This window comes from Salvelinus alpinus, chromosome 14, assembly GCF_045679555.1.
Source record: "Salvelinus alpinus chromosome 14, SLU_Salpinus.1, whole genome shotgun sequence".
NCBI classification, from domain to species: domain Eukaryota; kingdom Metazoa; phylum Chordata; class Actinopteri; order Salmoniformes; family Salmonidae; genus Salvelinus; species Salvelinus alpinus.
In genome coordinates, this window is record NC_092099.1 from 47,728,937 (window position 1) to 47,754,474 (window position 25,538).

General features: G+C 42.4%; 1 protein-coding gene across 2 annotated transcripts in view; it reads right to left on the bottom strand.

Moving 5' to 3' along the window:
* The window catches only part of LOC139538996 (glypican-6-like), a 188,247-nt gene that overhangs the window by 103,894 nt on the left and 58,815 nt on the right, over positions 1 to 25,538 (bottom strand). For both annotated transcript variants that reach the window (XM_071341636.1, XM_071341635.1), the window contains exon 3: positions 556 to 947. In XM_071341636.1, coding sequence (XP_071197737.1) covers positions 556 to 947 — 392 coding nt within the window. The remainder of the gene's footprint in view (positions 1 to 555; positions 948 to 25,538) is intronic.

The following is a 25,538-nucleotide window of genomic DNA, read 5'->3' on the forward strand; positions in this document are numbered from 1 at the left end:
AAAGGCAGCCCTGAGCCTTAACCCAACAGCCCATAGGCCCATACAAAGAGATGGTAGTGGTGGGAAGGCAGTGGTAAGTCAGTCAGAAGAATGTATGATCGAAATACCAGCCTGTGGGGGATCTCCTGGGAGAAAAGAAAAGCCAAAAAGCAAAACAGAGACCTTGCTTGTTAAAGAATGTGTTGGATACACTGTTGTATTATGTTGTACTTCTCTCTCCAGCAGCACAATCCATTCCAGCCCCAAACACCAACAAAATACTCCGTTTTATGATCTATGAGGTTTTGAAATATAATATTGATATGTGATAATGATGGATCCAACAAAATCCGTCAATTGTTCAATTCTGGGGAAAGTGTTGATATAAATCTATGACATTCATTTTACATGATCAAATTGGGTGAAAGGTTTCAGGGGGAAATTCCCATTGGGCAAGTGGTATATATATTCCTTATTAAAATGACCATCATCCCCTGCTGCACAATAGCAGCAAATTAGCCCAAACTAAAACCACTCAACTCAGTTTGCTTATGAATGGCAGAGACGAGGGCTTACCTTGGACACCCTGCTGGCTACCTCTCTACCGACCGAGAGGCCCTGGACGAAAGTGCGTGCCACGATGAAAGCCCTGGTAACCTGAGCCTTGAGCTTCTTGGGTACGTCTCCAAAGGGCTTGAGCTGGTCCGTGTACTTACTGATGCACTCCAGATAGTCCTCAGTGATGACATACTGGGAGTTGAGCAGCGTGAACATGCGCTCCAGCAGCCGCGACCAGAAGTCGTTGAGCATCTCCTCCAGGTTCACGTTGCCTCCTGTGTAGTAGCGTTTCAGTTCGGCAAACAGGTTCTGGAACACCTCCGAGTTCTGCATGTACGGCTTTCCGTAGGTCCGCACGAACATCTCGTTCAAAGACTTCTCCGTGTTCTCCAACAACTCCAGGAAGAACTCTGGGTCAAGAGGAATAGGAGACAATCAAAATATTGTTCATTATAGCCTATGTAGGCCTACATCTGTCTTCAAATACGATCACTCTGATGCTGTTAAGATAGGCATGCTATTATAATGAGATACCTATTGACTTGAGTTAACATTTGTATTCTTTACAATGTAAAGACACTGTACACCAGTTTGTCTTTCATAGATGAAGGGTGTCTGGGTCTAAGATTGGCATACTTCCATGAGGTTTTTGCATTACACTGTTGCTAAAATTAAACGGAGAACAGACAGACATTTTCAGGTTAACACTGAGTGTTTATTCACACCAATACTACCCATCTTCGTATTCTCCCCTAGACTTCAGAAGTGTTAATGATTAGTAATCCTATACTGCCAGTCACTCTCTATAGGCTGGCCCTATTCAAGCATACTTGGACTTGCTACTGTACATACTGCTTCAGCAATAACAGCAATAAGAATCTGTTTTGCTCACGTTGATTTGTAGAAATGCAGTGGAGTTGGCAGTGTGACTTTGCAGTAGAGGTTTGTATATTCATACATTCAATACTGCCATATGTGATAAATGAAAAGATTGTCGCATGCAAATTGCTATATTTACTTGTAACTATTTCTTTAGTGGTGAAAAGACACAATGTATTTTCCCAGATAGCGTGGTTTTGGGAATGAATAGCATTTGCTGTGGATATCAAGAATATCAGAACAACTGAAATACCAGAACAACCAGAATACCTGAACAACTAGAATATTCAGAACAACCAGAATACCTGAACAACCCGAAGAACTAGAATACCAGAACAACCTAAATACCAGAACAACCCAAACAACCTGAATACCAGAACAACCAGAACAACCTAAATACCAGAACAACCCGAAGAACTAGAATACCAGAACAACCTGAATACCAGAACAACCTGAATACCAGAACAACCAGAACAACCTAAATACCAGAACAACCCGAAGAACTAGAATACCAGAACAACCTGAATACCAGAACAACCTGAATACCAGAACAACCTGAATACCAGAACAACCCGAATACCAGAACAACCTGAATACCAGAACAACCCAAACAACCTGAATACCAGAACAACCTGAATACCAGAACAACCAGAATACCAGAACAACCAGAATACCAGAACAACCAGAATACCAGAACAACCTGAATACCAGAACAACCTGAATACCAGAACAACCCGAATACCAGAACAACCAGAATACCAGAACAACCTAAATACCAGAACAACCCGAAGAACTAGAATACCAGAACAACCTGAATACCAGAACAACCTGAATACCAGAACAACCCGAAAACCAGAACCACCTGAATACCAGAACAACCTGAATACCAGAACAACCAGAACAACCTAAATACCAGAACAACCCGAAGAACTAGAATACCAGAACAACCTGAATACCAGAACAACCTGAATACCAGAACAACCCGAATACCAGAACAACCTGAATACCAGAACAACCCAAACAACCTGAATACCAGAACAACCTGAATACCAGAACAACCAGAATACCAGAACAACCTGAATACCAGAACAACCTGAATACCAGAACAACCTGAATACCAGAACAACCTGAATACCAGAACAACCAGAATACCAGAACAACCAGAATACCAGAACAACCTAAATACCAGAACAACCCGAATACCAGAACAACCCGAATACCAGAACAACCAGAATACATGAACAACTAGAATACCAGAACAACTAGAATACCAGAACAACCGGAACAACTAGAATACCAAAACAACCAGAACAACCCGAATACCAGAACAACCAGAATACATGAACAACTAGAATACCAGAACAACTAGAATACCAGAACAACCGGAACAACTAGAATACCAGAACAACCGGAACAACTAGAATACCAGAACAACAAGAACAACCCGAATACCAGAACAACCAGAATACATGAACAACTAGAATACCAAAACAACCAGAATACCAGAACAACCCGAATACCAGAACAACCAGAATACATGAACAACTAGAATACCAGAACAACTAGAATACCAGAACAACCGGAACAACTAGAATACCAGAACAACCAGAACAACCCGAATACCAGAACAATCAGAACAACCTAAATACCAGAACAACCCAAACAACTAGAATACCAGAACAACCTGAATACCAGAACAACCTGAGTACCAGAACAACCCGAATACCAGAACAACCAGAATACATGAACAACTAGAATACCAAAACAACCAGAACAACCCGAATACCAGAACAACCAGAATACATGAACAATAGAATACCAGAACAACTAGAATACCAGAACAACTAGAATACCAGAACAACCGGAACAACTAGAATACCAGAACAACCGGAACAACTAGAATACCAGAACAACCAGAATACCAGAACAACCAGAATACCAGAACAACCAGAATACCTGAACAACTAGAATACCAGAACAACCCGAACAACTAGAATACCAGAACAACCCGAACAACTAGAATACCAGAACAACCCGAACAACTAGAATACCCAAACAACTAGAATACCAGAACAACCAGAATACCTGAACAACTACAATATTCAGAACAACCCGAACAACTAGAATACCAAAACAACTAGAATACCAGAACAACCTGAATACCAGAACAACCAGAACAACCCGAATACCAGAACAACTAGAATAACAGAACAACCAGAATACCAGAACAACCAGAACAACTAGAATACCAGAACCACCAGAAAAACTAGAATGCCAGAACAACTAGACTAACATAACCAGAATACCAGAACAACCAGAACAACTAGAATACCAGAACAACCCGAATACCAGAACAACCAGAACAACTAGAATACAAGAAAAAACAGAATACCAGAACAACTAGAATGCCAGACAACTAGAATAACATAACCAGAATACCAGAACAACTAGAATACCAGAACAACCCGAATACCAGAACAACCAGAACAACCAGAATACCAGAACACCCAGAATAGCAGAACAACCAGAACAACCCGAATACCAGAACAACTATAATACCAGAACAACCAGAAGGCCAGAGCAACTAGAACAACAAGAATAACATAACCAGAACAACTAGAATGCCAGAACAACTAGAATAACATAACAATCAGAACAACTAGAATGCCAGAACAACCAGAATATCAGAACCACCAGAACAACTAGAATGCCAGAACAACTAGACTAACATAACCAGAATACCAGAACAACTAGAATACCAGAACAACTAGAATGCCAGAACAACTAGACTAACATAACCAGAATACCAGAACCACCAGAACAACTAGAATAACAGAACAACCAGAACAACTAAAATACCAGAACAACCCGAATACCAGAACAACCAGAACACCAGAACAACCAGAATACCTGAACAACTAGAATATTAAGAACAACCCGAACAACTAGAATACCAAAACAACTAGAATACCAGAACAACCTGAATACCAGAACAACCAGAACAACGCGAATACCAGAACAACCAGAACAACGCGAATACCAGAACAACTATAATACCAGAACAACCAGAAGGCCAGAGCAACTAGAACAACAAGAATAACATAACCAGAACAACTAGAATGTCAGAACAACTAGAATAACATAACAATCAGAACAACTAGAATGCCAGAACAACCAGAATACCAGAACAACCAGAACAACTAGAATACCAGAACCACCAGAACAACTAAAATGCGAGAACAACTAGACTAACATAACCAGAACAACTAGAATACCAGAACAACTAGAATGCCAGAACAACTAGAATGCCAGAACAACCAGACTAACATAACCAGAATACCAGAACAACTAGAATAACAGAACAACCAGAACAACTAAAATACCAGAACAACCCGAATACCAGAACAACCAGAACACCAGAACAACCAGAATACCTGAACAACTAGAATATTAAGAACAACCCGAACAACTAGAATACCAAAACAACTAGAATACCAGAACAACCTGAATACCAGAACAACCAGAACAACGCGAATACCAGAACAACCAGAACAACCAGAACAACGCGAATACCAGAACAACCTAAATACCAGAACAACCAGAACAACTAGAACACCAGAACAACCAGAACGCCAGAACAACTAGACTAACATAACCAGAATAAGTAGAATACCAGAACAACTAAAATACCAGAACCACCAGAATAACTAGAATACCAGAAAAAAACAGAATACTAGAATAACTAAAATGCCAGAACAACTAGAATACCAGAACAACCAGAACACCAGAACAACCAGAATACCTGAACAACTAGAATACCAGAACAACCAGAACAACTAAAATACCAGAACAACCCGAATACCAGCACAACCAGAATACCAGAACAACCAGAACAACTAGAATACCAGAACAACCAGAACAACCCGAATACCAGAACAACCCGAATACCAGAACAACCCGAATACCAGAACAACCCGAATACCAGAACAACTAGAATACCAGAACAACTAGAATACCAGAACAACTACAATGCCAGAACTAGAATAACAACCAGAATACTAGAATTCCAGAACCAGAATACTAGAATGCCAGAACAACTAGAATAACAAAACAACCAGAACAACTAGAATAACATAACAACCAGAAAACTAGAATGCCAGAACAACATAACCAGAATAACATAACAACCAGAACGCCAGAACAACTAGAATGCCAGAACAACTAGAATAACATAACAACCAAAACAACTAGAATAACATAACAACTAGAATAACATAACAACCAGAACAACTACAATGCCAGAACAACCAGAATGCCAGAACAACTTTGTGAAAAATTAAGAAAGTCATAAGGACCGTGTTTGTGGTGAAGGTAGAAACCAATAAGGACTGTGTTTGTGGTGAAGGTAGAAACCCATGAGGACTGTGTTTGTGGTGAATTTAGAAACCAATAAGGACTGTGTTTGTGGTGAATTTAGAAACCAATAAGGACTGTGTTTGTGGTGAAGGTAGAAACCCATGAGGACTGTGTTTGTGGTGAAGGTAGAAACCCATGAGAACTGTGTTTGTGGTGAAGGTAGAAACCCATGAGGACTGTGTTTGTGGTGAAGGTAGAAACCCATGAGGACTGTGTTTGTGGTGAAGGTAGAAACCCATGAGAACTGTGTTTGTGGTGAAGGTAGAAACCCATGAGGACTGTGTTTGTGGTGAAAGTAGAAACCCATGAGAACTGTGTTTGTGGTGAAGGTAGAAACCCATGAGAACTGTGTTTGTGGTGAAGGTAGAAACCCATGAGAACTGTGTTTGTGGTGAAGGTAGAAACCAATAAGGACTGTGTTTGTGGTGAAGGTAGAAACCCATGAGGACTGTGTTTGTGGTGAAGGTAGAAACCAATAAGGACTGTGTTTGTGGTGAAGGTAGAAACCAATAAGGACTGTGTTTGTGGTGAAGGTAGAAACCCATGAGGACTGTGTTTGTGGTGAAGGTAGAAACCAATAAGGACTGTGTTTGTGGTGAAGGTAGAAACCCATGAGGACTGTGTTTGTGGTGAATTTAGAAACCAATAAGGACTGTGTTTGTGGTGAAGGTAGAAACCCATGAGGACTGTGTTTGTGGTGAAGGTAGAAACCCATGAGAACTGTGTTTGTGGTGAAGGTAGAAACCCATGAGGACTGTGTTTGTGGTGAAGGTAGAAACCCATGAGGACTGTGTTTGTGGTGAAGGTAGAAACCCATGAGAACTGTGTTTGTGGTGAAGGTAGAAACCCATGAGGACTGTGTTTGTGGTGAAAGTAGAAACCCATGAGAACTGTGTTTGTGGTGAAGGTAGAAACCCATGAGAACTGTGTTTGTGGTGAAGGTAGAAACCCATGAGAACTGTGTTTGTGGTGAAGGTAGAAACCAATAAGGACTGTGTTTGTGGTGAAGGTAGAAACCCATGAGGACTGTGTTTGTGGTGAAGGTAGAAACCAATAAGGACTGTGTTTGTGGTGAAGGTAGAAACCAATGAGGACTGTGTTTGTGGTGAAGGTAGAAACCCATGAGGACTGTGTTTGTGGTGAAGGTAGAAACCCATGAGGACTGTGTTTGTGGTGAAGGTAGAAACCAATAAGGACTGTGTTTGTGGTGAAGGTAGAAACCCATGAGGACTGTGTTTGTGGTGAATTTAGAAACCAATAAGGACTGTGTTTGTGGTGAAGGTAGAAACCCATGAGGACTGTGTTTGTGGTGAAGGTAGAAACCCATGAGAACTGTGTTTGTGGTGAAGGTAGAAACCCATGAGGACTGTGTTTGTGGTGAAGGTAGAAACCCATGAGGACTGTGTTTGTGGTGAAGGTAGAAACCCATGAGGACTGTGTTTGTGGTGAAGGTAGAAACCCATGAGGACTGTGTTTGTGGTGAAAGTAGAAACCCATGAGAACTGTGTTTGTGGTGAAGGTAGAAACCCATGAGAACTGTGTTTGTGGTGAAGGTAGAAACCCATGAGAACTGTGTTTGTGGTGAAGGTAGAAACCAATAAGGACTGTGTTTGTGGTGAAGGTAGAAACCCATGAGGACTGTGTTTGTGGTGAAGGTAGAAACCAATAAGGACTGTGTTTGTGGTGAAGGTAGAAACCAATAAGGACTGTGTTTGTGGTGAAGGTAGAAACCCATGAGGACTGTGTTTGTGGTGAAGGTAGAAACCCTTGAGGACTGTGTTTGTGGTGAAGGTAGAAACCCATGAGGACTGTGTTTGTGGTGAAGGTAGAAACCCATGAGGACTGTGTTTGTGGTGAAGGTAGAAACCCATGAGGACTGTGTTTGTGGTGAAGGTAGAAACCCATGAGAACTGTGTTTGTGGTGAATGTAGAAACCCATGAGTACTGTGTTTGTGGTGAAGGTAGAAACCCATGAGGACTGTGTTTGTGGTGAAGGTAGAAACCCATGAGAACTGTGTTTGTGGTGAATGTAGAAACCCATGAGTACTGTGTTTGTGGTGAAGGTAGAAACCCATGAGTACTGTGTTTGTGGTGAATGTAGAAACCCATGAGAACTGTGTTTGTGGTGAATGTAGAAACCCATGAGTACTGTGTTTGTGGTGAAGGTAGAAACCCATGAGAACTGTGTTTGTGGTGAATGTAGAAACCCATGAGTACTGTGTTTGTGGTGAAGGTAGAAACCCATGAGAACTGTGTTTGTGGTGAATGTAGAAACCCATGAGTACTGTGTTTGTGGTGAAGGTAGAAACCCATGAGGACTGTGTTTGTGGTGAAGGTAGAAACCCTTGAGGACTGTGTTTGTGGTGAAGGTAGAAACCCATGAGGACTGTGTTTGTGGTGAAGGTAGAAACCCATGAGGACTGTGTTTGTGGTGAAGGTAGAAACCCTTGAGGACTGTGTTTGTGGTGAAGGTAGAAACCCATGAGGACTGTGTTTGTGGTGAAGGTAGAAACCCATGAGGACTGTGTTTGTGGTGAAGGTAGAAACCAATAAGGACTGTGTTTGTGGTGAAGGTAGAAACCAATAAGGACTGTGTTTGTGGTGAAGGTAGAAACCCATGAGGACTGTGTTTGTGGTGAAGGTAGAAACCCATGAGGACTGTGTTTGTGGTGAAGGTAGAAACCCATGAGGACTGTGTTTGTGGTGAAGGTAGAAACCAATAAGCCCTGTTATTGCAGTGAAGGTGGATCGTTATATATGTTTAAATGACACCTGCCATGCTCCAAAAACTGTCCAATGCACGTTAATGGGAATGACAACGCATGGAGTACATACAACATATTAAAATAAAATCAATTCAAGTGACGATATAAAGAACAGAGGGAATGCTTGACCCACTCACTTATTATTCACTTTCTACGCAGAGCTTATTGTTTACCGAATGGCCTCTATGGGTTGTCAGTAACAAGAATGAGGTGATTAGGTCTTCCCACCATCTGCTATGGATGCTGATAGCCTTGCCTCTCAAGGAACCAGATTCAATTTGAATAGAGTTCATGCCACTTCCTCCAAATTAGGAGACAGGGTGCAACAGTTTAAGACTAATCATAGCAGACATTTCCATGGCTTCCATACTAAACATAGGAAGGCATCAGAGCTTGGTTTAAATCCATTACTACTGGCTCAGTTATTCATACTTTACAGGCAAAATATCAAGATGTTCTTATCTTCTTCAATATAACCGTGTATGATACAGGAAGTAATACCCTGGGCAGTCTTGGTGCAGTTCATGTTGGGTCACATGCTGTTCAGCCAGGAGCCCAGAGATGCTCTCCTCTCACTTATCAGGCCAAAATCAAAGGGCCTTGTTCAAACTGTAATGGCTCTAAGTGTTCATTAGCGCTCTGCAAAGCTAGTGAAATTAAATTACATTAGGAGCAACACATTAGCGAGACTCTAAACACCAGAGAGAAAAGATCCATTGGAAATCTGATCTGAAATCCTGTGATGCTGAATCGTATCTGTTTCAATATCTTTTGCTGGAGGATGTGCTTGCCATCTTCATTCAATGCATCTGCATTTAAGACATTCTCAAGTTGTCTTGTGTTGCTCTCTATTTCTGTCTTCCGTCATTAATGACCCTACCTGAAGATATCTCTAGCTAGTGTAACTCCATCTCCACTCTCCATCCAACTACCTGTACTATGTTCTTGGTGCATCAAATCCACACCATTGCTCTTTCATTACTATCAATTCAAATCAAGGGGCTGTCTCACACCTGCCCATCTGTGACTGAAGATATCCTTGATTATTTAAATCCTTTTCTCTTAAAATAGATTGCTTCAGATTTACCAGCAGTTTGTTGCTACTCAACATGTCTCAGTATTTAACACATCTAAAGCCCGCTGAGAGGAAAGAGATGAGCGGTACTAAATCAAATCAAAGTTTATTGGTTGCGTACACAGATTTGCAGATGTTAATAGCAGGTGCAGCGAAATGCTTGTAAAAAAAATTTTTTTTTTAAATACTAAAATACTAACGAGGCATACAGTTGTTATGTTGGTCCAAAAGTGTATTAAGGGCTTTCGTTATACTGATAGTAACGCAGTGTGCTGAAAGAGTGTGGTGGTTGACTGCTTACACTTCTCTGAAGCATGACAGATTGTCATAAAATATGTCTGTTTGTACTATGGAGTGTTATTGGCATGTCTGAATTCCAGTTCCACTTTCCAACAAATCCTTTGTTATTTCTGTTTTTACCAGTTCTTTAATGTTACTGCTGTTGGACTCCAGTGACATGTTTGTGTCCCATGGGACATAATTACATCAAATTGTCTTTCCAGACCTTTACCTTTTACCAGTGTGACGCGTTCAGAAGAAATAATAATGAGAAAGATTGTCATCATTTAATTGAGTATATTTACTTGTTTATCACTTCCAGAAAGAAGTGGCACTTGCTTAGTACTTCCAAAACTTCCAGAAAGTAAAGTTCTGTCTTCAGTGAAGTTTGTTTAAATAAGGTCATTCTTGATCACCCTTGAGAGAATTGAGATACAATGAAAGAATATACAGTGAATTATTTAAGTAAAGATTTGTCTTTTAAACTTGTCGTGTGCTTGTTCGAATTGGCTTCATTATTACAAAATCCGAGTCCATGGCACCCAGTGACATCCTTTCTGATTAATGACAGCTTTGAAACTGAATTGAGGATAAGAATTATCAGTGCAGTCAATTCTTCTCCCTTCCAGATCAGCTCGGCTATTAATCGAATATATTCAACATAATTGAGGTGGGATTCATTTGAAATATAGTCTGAATATTTGATACCATGCCAAGCTCAATTTCAGTACAATTAGGATAAATAATGAACACAGACATTATGGGATGACCACAACACAGTTCAGTGAATATTAACATTTAGTGAAAAAGACAACTTAGTATAATTACAGCAAATCCATGAATAGGATCATATTTTTCTAAATCTGGTATTAAGGGGTATGGCAGAAACTGCAAATTCAGAGTAGATCTCACATAAGGCATCAATACATGGCAGTAATTAAGAGATCTACCCTAAATGAAAGGCTGTGAGCCCGAGAGAACAATGAGGCAGAAATGTTCAGACTTATAACTGGCACAGAGTTCATTACTTTCAGCAGATTAAACTCAATATGGCCAACTATTCCTGACCAAAGCTGAGAGAGGACAGGCTAAACAGAGACATTCTCACTTTAACAAGTGTAGCTACACCTCTGCTTCACTAGGAGTCACTATGAGGTCAGCCAGTCTCGTGCCAAAGCATTCTGAAGAACGTCAAATCTGTTCTAACAAAATCTAAATATTTGTATAAGAGAATATACACAGAGAGAACAGGCAAAACATGCTTTTCACAACTCTTTGGAAACTAAGATATATTTTAGAGGCGCTCAAGTGTCTCCATCTTTATTTTGAAGAGAATTGTTTTGGGGCCACCATCTACCCGTCAGCAGCAGATGTGCATAGCGATGACAGTGAGCTGCTTCGGGACATTGTTCAGGGCCACAGTGTAGAGCGAGGCCCTGCAGGGCGATTGTTAATTACAGCAACTTCCCCCGAGACATGACCAGCAGTAACTCTCACTACAGGGCTTTGTAAAACAACACAGCAGCCGTGTAATTGTGATTCATGAAAGCTATGGGACAAATCAAAACGACAGAGATTCCCAGTGATCTAAAGCCTTGTGCACAAAAAAGAAACAATAAATAAAAAATGCCCCCACTCTTCAAAACTACACTTGACAGTCGCAGCATTCTGATTCTGAATTCTAATTCACTGAGTGACATTGTGGATCCTAAATGCAACCCAGGATGCTCTGATGTTTCTGCCGTGAGAGATTATACCTTCAAGCAAATACAAAAAGCCAGAAGCGTTTAAACTGACAGTCAAAATGTGGACGTTACATAATTAAGGCAACGTGCCTTGATAACAGGAGACTATTTCAACACTGTCGTCAATCACCACACGGCAGGTCATTTATAACAGCCTCAATGTTAAAGATTACAGCCCCTCAACATTGACCTGACATGACCATCACTTGGCAGCATGAAGCATCAGAGTTTGAGCGCGCAGAATTCACAAAGCAGATCTCTTTGAGTGAACCTCACGACGTCCACTCACAGCACGATGGAACAATAGATCACTACACATTAATGATCAGAGGATCATGCTTTTCAAATAATGTTTGAATTGAATAGATCCATAAATTATCGTCAGAGTTAGCTAACAGCTGCGTATTTAATTACGTTTTGGGCAGGTTTCTATCATGTGATAAAACCCCTAAATCCACACCTCCTCCATAGATAAAAAAGCTACACTCGTTCATACAAGAAAGTCATTCAAGAGTACTGTATCCACAAAGTTCCCCATTGAGTTTTATCACTTAATAAAAATAACATTGCCAGTGGTTTCTGAGCATAGCACACACACCATCTTATCTCCACCTATTCTACTCTGGGTGCTATCCTGCAGGAAGAAAGCCAGTCCACAGAAGAGCTCTCTCTATCAGTCTCTCTCTCTTTATCAGTCTCTCTCTCTCTCTCTCTCTCTCTCTCTCTCTCTATCAGTCTCTCTATCAGTCTCTCTCTCTCTCTCTCTATCAGTCTCTCTCTCTCTCTCTATCAGTCTCTCTCTCTCTCTCTATATCAGTCTCTCTATCAGTCTCTCTCTCTCTATCAGTCTCTCTATCAGTCTCTCTCTCTCTCTATCAGTCTCTCTCTCTCTCTATCAGTCTCTCTCTCTCTCTATCAGTCTCTCTCTCTCTCTATCAGTCTCTCTCTCTCTCTATCAGTCTCTCTCTCTCTCTATCAGTCTCTCTCTCTCTCTCTATCAGTCTCTCTCTCTCTCTCTATCAGTCTCTCTCTCTCTCTCTATCAGTCTCTCTCTCTATATCAGTCTCTCTCTCTCTATCAGTCTCTCTCTCTCTATCAGTCTCTCTCTCTCTATCAGTCTCTCTCTCTCTATCAGTCTCTCTCTCTCTATCAGTCTCTCTCTCTCTATCAGTCTCTCTCTCTATCAGTCTCTATCTCTATCAGTCTCTCTCTCTCTATCAGTCTCTCTCTCTCTATCAGTCTCTCTCTCTCTATCAGTCTCTCTCTCTCTATCAGTCTCTCTCTCTCTATCAGTCTCTCTCTCTCTATCAGTCTCTCTATATCAGTCTCTATATCAGTCTCTATATCAGTCTCTCTCTATCAGTCTCTCTCTATCAGTCTCTCTCTATCAGTCTCTCAATTCAATTCAATTGACATGGCAAGTTCATTATTACTTACATTGTCAAAGTATACATATCGAAAAATCAAAATCAAAATCAAATATATATATGTATATATATACAAAATATATATATATTTAGATATAAATAAATGGTGGGACCAACATCAATAATAATAGTAGTAGTGGACATGGGATTACCATTAACAACAACTACAACAACAATATTAATCAGAACAACAACACATTAAAGCAACAGTAGTAGACCAGTGTCAACATGACTGAGAAGACATATGACCTGATATGTAAGACAAAACAAAACGGGAAATATTATCAACATTACTTTGCACTTTTCACTTTCTCTCTCTCTCTATCAGTCTCTCTCTCTATCAGTCTCTCTCTCTCTATCAGTCTCTATATCAGTCTCTCTATCAGTATCAGTCTCGGTTATAGAACCCATCGGTCGCTCTCCCTCCGCGTCGCTCTCCCTCCGCGTCGCTCTCCCTCCGCGTCGCTCTCCCTCCGCGTTGCTCTCCCTCCGCGTCGCTCTCCCTCCGCGTCGCTCTCCCTCCGCGACAAATTTAATTCAATTTCATTTTTGATTTAAGGGGCTTTAAAGTCTCAATTTGGTGTTTGTCCCATTTTGTGAATTCTTGGTTGGTGAGCAAACCCCAGACCTCACAACCATAAAGGGCAATGGGTTCTATAACCGATTCAAGTATTTTTAGCCAGATCCTAATTGGTATGTCGAATTCTATGTTCCTTTTGATGGCATAGAAGGCCCTTCTTGCCTTGTCTCTCAGATTGTTCACAGCTTTGTGGAAGTTACACGTGGCGCTGATGTTTAGGCCGAGGTATGTATAGTTTTTTGTGTGCTCTAGGGCAACGGTGTCTAGATGGAATTTGGATTTGTGGTCCTGGCAACTGGACCTTTTATGGAACACCATTATTTTTGTCTTAATGAGATTTACTGTCAGGGCCCAGGTCTGGCAGAATCTGTGCAGAAGATCTAGATGCTGCTGTAGGCCCTCCTTGGTTGGTGACAGAAGCACCAGATCAACAGGAAACAGTAGACATTTGACTTCAGATTCTAGTAGGGTGAGGCCGGTTGCTGCAGACTGTTCTAGTGCCCTAGCCAATTCGTTGATATATAAATTGAAGAGGGTGAGGCTTAAGCTGCATACCTGTCTCACCCCACAGCCCTGTTTTTGCCAATATTAACCGCACAGTTGTTGTTTGTGTACATGGATTTTATAATGTCGTATGTTTTTCCCCCAACACCACTTTCCATCAATTTGTATAGCAGACCCTCGTGCCAAATTGAGTCGAAAGCTTTTTTAAATCAACAAAGCATGAGAAGACTTTGCCTTTGTTTTGGTTTGTTTGTTTGTTAATTAGGGTGTGCAGGGTGAATACAGTACGTGGTCTGTTGTACGGTAATTTGTTAAAAAGCCAATTTGACATTTGCTCAGTATATTGTTTTCGCAGAGGAAATGTACGAGTCTGCTGTTAATGACAATGCAGAGGATTTTACCAGAGTTGCTGTTGACGCATCTCTCTCTCCATCCCAGTCTCTCTCTCTCTCTCTCTCTCCATCCCAGTCTCTCTCTCTCTCCATCCCAGTCTCTCTCTCCATCCCAGTCTCTCTCTCTCTCTCCATCCCAGTCTCTCTCTCTCTCTCCATCCCAGTCTCTCTCTCTCTCTCCATCCCAGTCTCTCTCTCTCTCCATCCCAGTCTCTCTCTCTCTCCATCCCAGTCTCTCTCTCTCTCCATCCCAGTCTCTCTCTCTCTCCATCCCAGTCTCTCTCTCTCTCTCCATCCCAGTCTCTCTCTCTCTCCATCCCAGTCTCTCTCTCTCTCTCCATCCCAGTCTCTCTCTCTCTCTCTCTCCATCCCAGTCTCTCTCTCTCTCTCTCTCCATCCCAGTCTCTCTCTCTCTCTCTCTCCATCCCAGTCTCTCTCTCTCTCTCTCTCCATCCCAGTCTCTCTCTCTCTCTCTCCATCCCAGTCTCTCTCTCTCTCTCTCTCCATCCCAGTCTCTCTCTCTCCATCCCAGTCTCTCTCTCTCTCTCTCCATCCCAGTCTCTCTCTCTCTCTCTCCATCCCAGTCTCTCTCTCTCTCTCTCCATCCCAGTCTCTCTCTCTCTCTCTCTCCATCCCAGTCTCTCTCTCTCTCTCCATCCCAGTCTCTCTCTCTCTCTCCATCCCAGTCTCTCTCTCTCTCTCCATCCCAGTCTCTCTCTCTCTCTCTCTCCATCCCAGTCTCTCTCTCTCTCCATCCCAGTCTCTCTCTCTCTCCATCCCAGTCTCTCTCTCTCTCTCTCTCCATCCCAGTCTCTCTCTCTCTCCATCCCAGTCTCTCTCTCTCTCTCTCTCCATCCCAGTCTCTCTCTCTCTCTCCATCCCAGTCTCTCTCTAGCACAGTATCTCTCTCAATTTCAATTAAATTAAATTCAATTCAAAGGGCTTTATTGAATTGGAAAACATTTACATTGCCAAAGCAAATGGAATAGACAATAAACAAAAGTGAAATAAACAAGGGGAAATATATCAGTAAACATGACACAATGTGATATGATTGGCTACCGTGTTGTAACAATGGTATATGATTGGCTACCGTGTTGTAACAATGGTATATGATTGGCTACCGTGTTGTAACAATGGTATATGATTGGCTACCGTGTGGTAACTATGTGCAAATAGTTGACGTATAAAAGGTAAAATAAATAACAATATAAATATAGGTTGTATTTACAGTGGTGTTTGTGTTCCACTGGTTGCCCTTTTCTCATGGTAACGGGACACACATCTTGCTGCTGTGACTGCACACTGCGGTATTTCTCTCTCTATCACAGTCTCTTTCTCTATCATTCAGTCTCTCTCTATCACAGTCTCTCTCTCTATCATTCAGTCTCTCTCTCTCTATCACAGTCTCTCTCTCTATCATACAGTCTCTCTCTCTCAATCATTCAGTCTCTCGCTCTCATTCATTCAGTCTCTCTCTCTATCATTCAGTCTCTCGCTATCATTCAGTCTCTCTCTCTCTCTCTCTCTATCATTAAGTCTCTCGCTCTCATTCAGTCTCTCTCTCTCTCTCTCATTCAGTCTCTCTCTCTCTCTCATTCAGTCTCTCTCTCTCTATCTATAATTCAGTATCTCGCTCTCATTCAGTCTCTCTCTCTCTATCATTCAGTCTCTCTCTCTCTATCTATCATTCAGTCTCTCTCTCTCTCTCTCTTTCAGTCTCTCTCTCTCTCTCTCTCTTTCAGTCTCTCTCTCTCTCTCTATCATTCAGTCTCTCTCTCTCTCTCTATCATTCAGTCTCTCTCTCTCTCCATCCCAGTCTCTCTCTCTCCATCCCAGTCTCTCTCTCTCCAACCCAGTCTCTCTCTCTCCATCCCAGTCTCTCTCTCTCCATCCCAGTCTCTCTCTCTCTCCATCCCAGTCTCTCTCTCTCTCCATCCCAGTCTCTCTCTCTCTCCATCCCAGTCTCTCTCTCTCCATCCCAGTCTCTCTCTCTCCATCCCAGTCTCTCTCTCCATCCCAGTCTCTCTCTCCATCCCAGTCTCTCTCTCTCTCCATCCCAGTCTCTCTCTCTCTCCATCCCAGTCTCTCTCTCTCTCCATCCCAGTCTCTCTCTCTCTCCATCCCAGTCTCTCTCTCTCTCCATCCCAGTCTCTCTCTCTCTCCATCCCAGTCTTTCTCTCTCCATCCCAGTCTCTCACTTTCTCTCTATCAGTCTCTCTCTCTCTATCAGTCTCTCTCTCTCTATCAGTCTCTCTATATCAGTCTCTCTCTCTCTATCAGTCTCTCTCTCTATCAGTCTCTCAATTCAATGTGCTTTATTGGCATGACGTAACGATGTACATATTGCCAAAGCTTACTTTGGATATTTACAAAATTGTCAATGGGACAACAGTAATGACAATAGCCAAGGGTCAAAAAAACCATACATTGAACAATAACAATAAGCATACAGTAGAGGACATGTGCAGGTTGATTGGTCTGTCAGACACTGTCACTAACATCTTATGGCAGGCAGCAATGTAGTTCGCTGCCAACCCACAGCTCTCTGCATCCTCCCCCAAAAGGACGGGTAGCCTATTCTCATCAGAGAGGTCTTTGAATAAGGGTTTCAAATTTGGGGAAATGACACTAATTATTTTATATTTTTTACATTTTGTCAGGAAATGCAGCTCTGTCTCAGGTTCTGCGATTTAGGACCAGATAGTACTGCATTTTGCTTTGTGCTTATGTTTCCCAATAAGCAATGTAGTTTTGTTTTGACTGTGTTGTAATTTGGTTTATTCTGATTGATTGGATGTTCTGGTCCTGAGGCTTCAGTGTGTTAGTAGAACAGGTTTGTGAACTCAGCCCCAGGACCAGCTGGATGAGGGGACTGAGGCTTCAGTGTGTTAGTAGAACAGGTTTGTGAACTCAGCCCCAGGACCAGCTGGATGAGGGGACTGAGGTTTCAGTGTGTTAGTAGAACAGGTTTGTGAACTCAGCCCCAGGACCAGCTGGATGAGGGGACTGAGGCTTCAGTGTGTTAGTAGAACAGGTTTGTGAACTCAGCCCCAGGACCAGCTGGATGAGGGGACTGAGGCTTCAGTGTGTTAGTAGAACAGGTTTGTGAACTCAGCCCCAGGACCAGCTGGATGAGGGGACTGAGGCTTCAGTGTGTTAGTAGAACAGGTTTGTGAACTCAGCCCCAGGACCAGCTGGATGAGGGGACTGAGGCTTCAGTGTGTTAGTAGAACAGGTTTGTGAACTCAGCCCCAGGACCAGCTGGATGAGGGGACTGAGGCTTCAGTGTGTTAGTAGAACAGGTTTGTGAACTCAGCCCCAGGACCAGCTGGATGAGGGGACTGAGGCTTCAGTGTGTTAGTAGAACAGGTTTGTGAACTCAGCCCCAGGACCAGCTGGATGAGAGGACTGAGGTTTCAGTGTGTTAGTAGAACAGGTTTGTGAACTCAGCCCCAGGACCAGCTGGATGAGGGGACTCTTCTTTGCTCAGCTCTCGGCATTGCAGGACTTGGTGATGATATGAGAGGGGGTCACTGTATTTTAGATGTTTCCAAAATGTACTTGCTCTTTTTTGAGTGTTTATTATTAGTGGATATTGGCCTAATTCTGCCCTGCATGCATTGTTTGTAGTTTTCCTCTGGACACATAAGGGAATCTTGCATGCAGGGTTTCAATGGGGTGTTTGTCCCATTGGGAGAAATCTTGTTTTGCAAGTGGACCCCACACCTCGCTGCCATAAAGTGCAATTGGTTCAATGACACATTCAATTAGTTTTAGCCAAATTTCATTCACTGCATCATTAAGGTGTCCAGTTGAGCTTATTTTTAAACCTAAGTAATTGTAGTGTGTGCAGTACTCCATATACAGTGGGGAGAACAAGTATTTGATACACTGCCGATTTTGCAGGTTTTCCTACTTACAAAGCATGTAGAGGTCTGTCATTTTTATCATAGGTACACTTCAACTGTGAGAGACGGAATCTAAAACAAAAATCCAGAAAATCACATTGTATGATTTTTAAATAATTAATTTGCATTTTATTGCATGACATAAGTATTTGATCACCTACCAACCAGTAAGAATTCCGGCTCTCACAGACCTGTTAGTTTTTCTTTAAGAAGCCCTCCTGTTCTCCACTCATTACCTGTATTAACTGCACCTGTTTGAACTCGTTACCTGTATAAAAGACACCTGTCCACACACTCAATCAAACAGATTCCAACCTCTCCACAATGGCCAAGACCAGAGAGCTGTGTAAGGACATCAGGGATAAAATTGTAGACCTGTACAAGGCTGGGATGGGCTACAGGACAATAGGCAAGCAGCTTGGTAAGAAGGAAACAACTGTTGGCGCAATTATTAGAAAATGGAAGAAGTTCAAGATGACGGTCAATCACCCTCGGTCTGGGGCTCCATGCAAGATTTCACCTCGTGGGGCATCAATGATCATGAGGAAGGTGAGGGATCAGCCCAGAACTACACGGCAGGACCTGGTCAATGACCTGAAGAGAGCTGGGACCACAGTCTCAAAGAAAACCATTAGTAACACACTACGCCGTCATGGATTAAAATCCTGCAGCGCACGCAAGGTCCCCTTGCTTAAGCCAGTGCATGTCCAGGCCCGTCTGAAGTTTGCCAATGACCATCTGGATGATCCAGAGGAGGAATGGGAGAAGGTCATGTGGTCTGATGAGACAAAAATAGAGCTTTTTGGTCTAACTCCACTCGCCGTGTTTGGAGGAAGAAGAAGTATGAGTACAACCCCAAGAACACCATCCCAACCGTGAAGCATGGAGGTGGAAACATCATTCTTTGGGGATGCTTTTCAGCAAAGGGGACAGGACGACTGCACCGTATTGAGGGGAGGATGGATGGGGCCATGTATCGCGAGATCTTGGCCAACAACCTCCTTCCCTCAGTAAGAGCATTGAAGATGGGTCGTGGCTGGGTCTTCCAGCATGACAACGACACGAAGCACACAGCCATGGCAACTAAGGAGTGGCTCCGTAAGAAGCATCTCAAGGTCCTGGAGTGGCCTAGCCAGTCTCCAGACCTGAACCCAATAGAAAATCTTTGGAGGGAGCTGAAAGTCCGTATTGCCCAGCGACAGCCCCGAAACCTGAAGGATCTGGAGAAGATCTGTAGGGAGGAGTGGGCCAAAATCCCTGCTGCAGTGTGTGCAAACCTGGTCAAGAACTACAGGAAACGTATGATCTCTGTAATTGCAAACAAAGGTTTCTGTACCAAATATTAAGTTCTGCTTTTCTGATGTATCAAATACTTATGTCATGCAATAAAATGCAAATTAATTACTTAAAAATCATACAATGTGATTTTCTGGATTTTTGTTTTAGATTCCGTCTCTCATAGTTGAAGTGTACCTATGATAAAAATTACAGACCTCTACATGCTTTGTAAGTAGGAAAACCTGCAAAATCGGCAGTGTATCAAATACTTGTTCTCCCCACTGTATGTTGTACTGAGAGAGAGAGAGAGAGAGAGAGAGAGAGAGAGAGAGAGAGAGAGAGAGAGAGAGAGAGAGAGAGAGAGAGAGAGAGAGAGAGAGAGAGAGAGAGAGAGAGAGAGAGAGAGAGAGAGAGAGAGAGAGAGAGAGAGAGAGAGAGAGAGAGAGAGAGAGAGAGAGAGAGAGAGAGAGAGAGAGAGAGAGAGAGAGAGAGAGAGAGAGAGAGAGAGAGAGAGAGAGAGAGAGAGAGATCTCTCTCTCTCTCTCTCTCTCTCTCTCTGGGGAAAAGCATCCTAATTCCACCTGTCAATCAGAGGCTGGCATTACCGAGAGGAGAGGATCCTGCCATCAGTCTAATAGGGAGGGTGCTGTCTGAGGGACAGGAATGAGTCTGAGAAGAGGACCTCTGTTACTGTGGAGAACATGACAGCATGACCTTTTATACCATGCATGCCTGGGGATTATTCCTCTACAGTTGCTGTTGTGTCGCTGCTGGGTGAGAGGGCTGTGGGAGAGGGCCCTGTCAAATCAACTGGTTCAACAAAAAATTAGAAGAAAAATTAAACAGATTTATATTTCCCCTCTTCTCCTTGAGTGGGTATAATTGTTATGGCATAGCGTTCACCCGCATGAGGGGCAATGGTAACCAATATGATCTCAGGCTGGTAATATGATAGACAAACGCCTCTTAGTCTTTAAGAAGCCCAATTGAAATCACATTGACCTATTAGTGTGGAAGAGAAATACAACTGGAATAAACACTAACTCTGGACGCCATGATGACATCATCTCTAAATGACAACACATCATTATCTCATCTTCGCTCTGTCAGAGCAAATATGGTTACCACAGAGCAGACAGACCTATGTCAGAGCAAAGACTGTTACCACAGAGCAGACAGACATTTGTCAGAGCAAAGATAATTACCACAGAGCAGACAGACCTATGTCAGAGCAAAGACTGTTACCACAGAGCAGACAGACCTATGTCAGAGCAACGATGGTTACCACAGAGCAGACAGACCTATGTCAGAGCAACGATGGTTACCACAGAGCAGACAGACCTATGTCAGAGCAAAGATGGTTACCACAGAGCAGACAGACATTTGTCAGAGCAAAGATAATTACCACAGAGCAGACAGACCTATGTCAGAGCAACGATGGTTACCACAGAGCAGACAGACCTATGTCAGAGCAAAGATAATTACCACAGAGCAGACATAACTGTCAGAGCAAAAGGCGGTGAGGATGGACGCTATTCATCTCTATGTGTGAAAAACTAAAATATTTTTATATTTTTAGAGCTTAAAGCACAGCACCACAGGCATGGGGCTGTTTAAGAGTCTGCAGCTCTAGATGGAATCGATCGTGCCGGTCTCACTACATTAATATTCTGTGTAGATCGGCAGCACCATGGTGTTAGTGGTCAGCGGAGAGCTAGGACATTGATTAATAATTAAGACCCCCACCTTAGCATTTAAATGAGCTTAACGGGAGAGAAATCTGCAGGCCTGTTCTTTCTCTAATTTCTCTGAGCACAACAGTACTGTTTCCCAGGGTCCTGGGCTTTGGATCGGAGCCAAGCCACTGAAAATTATGCTACGTGGTACGCATGCATAAATGATCCACCAGAACCGAGGAAAATCATATAAATCCCACTAATAGGAGCCACGTTAGTGACATGGATGAGATGATGGCCTCTATTCTCTCTTGTAAGTCTTGTGTTACAGCTGGCTCACTGACGGAGGAGTCTAGATCTTTGGGGTGATGCGGGATACTTCTGCCTGGAACAGCTTGGCAGAGGATAGCGACGGTGTCCTCTCACTGTTGTGGAAGTGACACGTAGGCAATGTTGTCAAGATATGCGTAGGCTGCTTTGTCAGCTACAGTAAACATCATGGGCCCACTCCACACGGGCAGTAAGAAATACATGAACACTTACTCTATGTGGGTGGGACTGCACAAACAGGTGTTAAATACATGGACACTTACTCTATGTGGGTGGGACTGCACAAACAGGTGATAAATACATGGACACTTACTCTATGTGGGTGGGACTGCACAAACAGGTGATAAATACATGGACACTTACTCTATGTGGGTGGGACTGCACAAACAGGTGATAAATACATGGACACTTACTCTATGTGGGTGGGACTGCACAAACAGGTGTTAAATACATAAACACTTACTCTATGTGGGTGGGACTGCACAAACAGGTGTTAAATACATGGACACTTACTCTATGTGGGTGGGACTGCACAAACAGGTGATAAATACATGGACACTTACTCTATGTGGGTGGGACTGCACAAACAGGTGATAAATACATGGACACTTACTCTATGTGGGTGGGACTGCACAAACAGGTGATAAATACATGGACACTTACTCTATGTGGGTGGGACTGCGCAAACAGGTGTTAAATACATAAACACTTACTCTATGTGGGTGGGACTGCACAAACAGGTGTTAAATACATGGACACTTACTCTATGTGGGTGGGACTGCACAAACAGGTGATAAATACATGAACACTTACTCTATGTGGGTGGGACTGCACAAACAGGTGTTAAATACATGAACACTTACTCTGTGTGGGTGGGACTGCACAAACAGGTGTTAAATACATGGACACTTACTCTATGTGGGTGGGACTGCACAAACAGGTGATAAATACATGGACACTTACTCTATGTGGGTGGGACTGCACAAACAGGTGTTAAATACATAAACACTTACTCTATGTGGGTGGGACTGCACAAACAGGTGTTAAATACATGGACACTTACTCTATGTTGGTGGGACTGCACAAACAGGTGTTAAATACATGGACACTTACTCTATGTGGGTGGGACTGCACAAACAGGTGTTAAATACATGGACACTTACTCTATGTGGGTGGGACTGCACAAACAGGTGATAAATACATGGTAAATATCATTTACATGAGACAGCTAGCACTGTACATAGTGGTGAGGCTTACTTGTTCAGTGTCCTCCTACTCAATGAGTACGTTTACATGCACACTAATAATTTGATATTACACTGACAGTGGGCAGATCTAATAGTAATGTAAACACCTTACTCTGCTTATCTTAAATTGGAGTAAGGTCAAAATCGAAGTAAGCGCACACCAGGGGTGAAAGTAGTCCGGTCCGGTAAGGTACTGGTAAAACATGAGCCTATTACAAATGTTGTTTTGGTTTTGTTTTTATCATCAAGAAAACTGTAGGCTATTACGCCACTATTTATCATTACATCATGTCAGAGACATGAAAGATTTGCGAATGGACTTGAAAACAGGTGGTATAGTCTACGCTTCAAAATGCAATGTGGTTCCACAAAAACACAGACATTTTTGCCAAGGCAGAAATGATTTGAAGTGATTATTTGACAATCAGATGCAAACATCATCATGACTGGTTGTTTTTATTCCACAATAAAAGGTCATAGATTTAAAAAGTGAAAAGACAAATCTTTATGACGAGGCCCCAGAGATCCTATTGAATTAATAGGGATTCTACACTGAGTATATAAAAAATGTGTAACTTTCTAATATTGAGTTGCAGCTCACCCCCCCCTTGCCCTCAAAACGGCCTCAATTCGTCAGGACATGGACTATAAGGTGATGAAAACATTCCACAGGGATGCTGACCCATGTTGACTACAATGCTTCCCACAGTTGTGTCAAGTTTGTTGGATGTCCTTTGGGTGGTGGACCATTCTTGTTACACACGGTAAACTGTTGAGTGTGAAAAACTCAGCAGTGTTGTAGTTCTTGACACAAACCGGTGCGCCTGGCACCTACTACCATACCCTGTTCAAAGGAACTTAAATCTTTTGTATTGCCCATTCACACTCTGAATGGCACACGTACACAATCCATGTCTAAAGGCTTGGATTTAACAAGTGACATCAATAAGGGATCATAGCTTTCACCTGGATTCACCTGGTCAGTCTGTCATGAAAAGAGAAGGTGTCCTTAATGTTTTGTATACTCAGTGCGTATGTAATTCTATGATTAAGCCCATAAAAAATATAGGAGGTCCTGTACCGGGAAGAAATTCATTCTACTTTCACCCGTCATACGCCGAGGTAGCACCAGCCGAGAGCCTCCCTCTATAGAGCTAGCACCAGCCGAGAGCCTCCCTCTATAGAGCTAGCACCAGCCGAGAGCCTCCCTCTTTAGAGCTAGCACCAGCCGAGAGCCTCCCTCTTTAGCGCGAGTGAAGTGAGTTCGGAACAACTGAACGTATGCGTCTTAGAAGTAGTTCACATACAAACTTATATGTCCGAACTCGGAATCAAATATGCTTCCCAAAAATAACATGATCGCTGTGGTAGAACCTTTATTTTCGTTGGTGATTTTCAGCATTTATCAGAGTGCGATCAGGTAGCCTGATTTCAGATGTGTCCATGTTAACAGGATTTTTAGGGTAATCGTTCTTCTTCCAAAGCAATTAAACGTTTAAATCAAACTATTATATTAAATCTGACTATCCCAAATAATTGTCTTATTGTGTGCATGTGAACATACTCAATGTTGTGGACACAATAATTGAAGCCTGGTTAAACGCTGTTCTCACCATTCAAATATATCAAATCAGTTAAAGATACACTTTTTTTTATATATAGAAATAGAAAAAAAACATTGTTTCACTTCAAATAAATGCTGAGCCATCCTGGTTTAACCAGACTCCAATCATTTCCCTGGTGTTGACTTTTTCATCAAATACTGTACAATAGTTGGTCTCTGATTCCATCCTCCTAACACTAGCTAGTGAAACCCAAAGCCAGTATATATGTTAAAATATTCCTAATATACACTAGCTGGTGAAACCCAAAGCCAGTATATATGTTAAAATATTCCTATTATACACTAGCTGGTGAAACCCAAAGCCAGTGTATATGTTAAAATATTCCTAATATACAGTAGCTAGTGAAACCCAAAGCCAGTATGGATGTTCAAATATTCCTAATATACCTTGGCGTCCAGGGTGGTGAAGGCTGACCTTGCCAAAACAACTCTAGAATTCTCCAGGCTTGAACATTTCTCCAATGTGATTGAATGTATAGATAACCAACACATAAATTAAATCAGAGTCCAAATAGGAATGTCTCATGTTTCCTGTGTTGCCAGTCAGCAGAGACCCAGACTCCGTGTCTCCTGTAAAGCTCGCAGCCAGAAGAAAGCTGCAGCATGGAAACCTGCACACAGCATCCACCCTGACACTGATGAAATTATGGAGAGTGGCAGAAGGCCCCTAGAGAAACGTTGGTCCCTGGAGTCATGGATGTAAGTGCTGCTGGACAAACCCCATTTACTTCCCCCATCTTCATCCTTGGAGCCCTCCTCTCTTCTCCCTGACAGAGGCCGATCAAAATATACACTTGTTTATTGATGCACGCTCGCTTCCAGGAACGGCACGTGCTAAAGATTTTGTTTTCCTGGAAAAAAAGAACACACTGA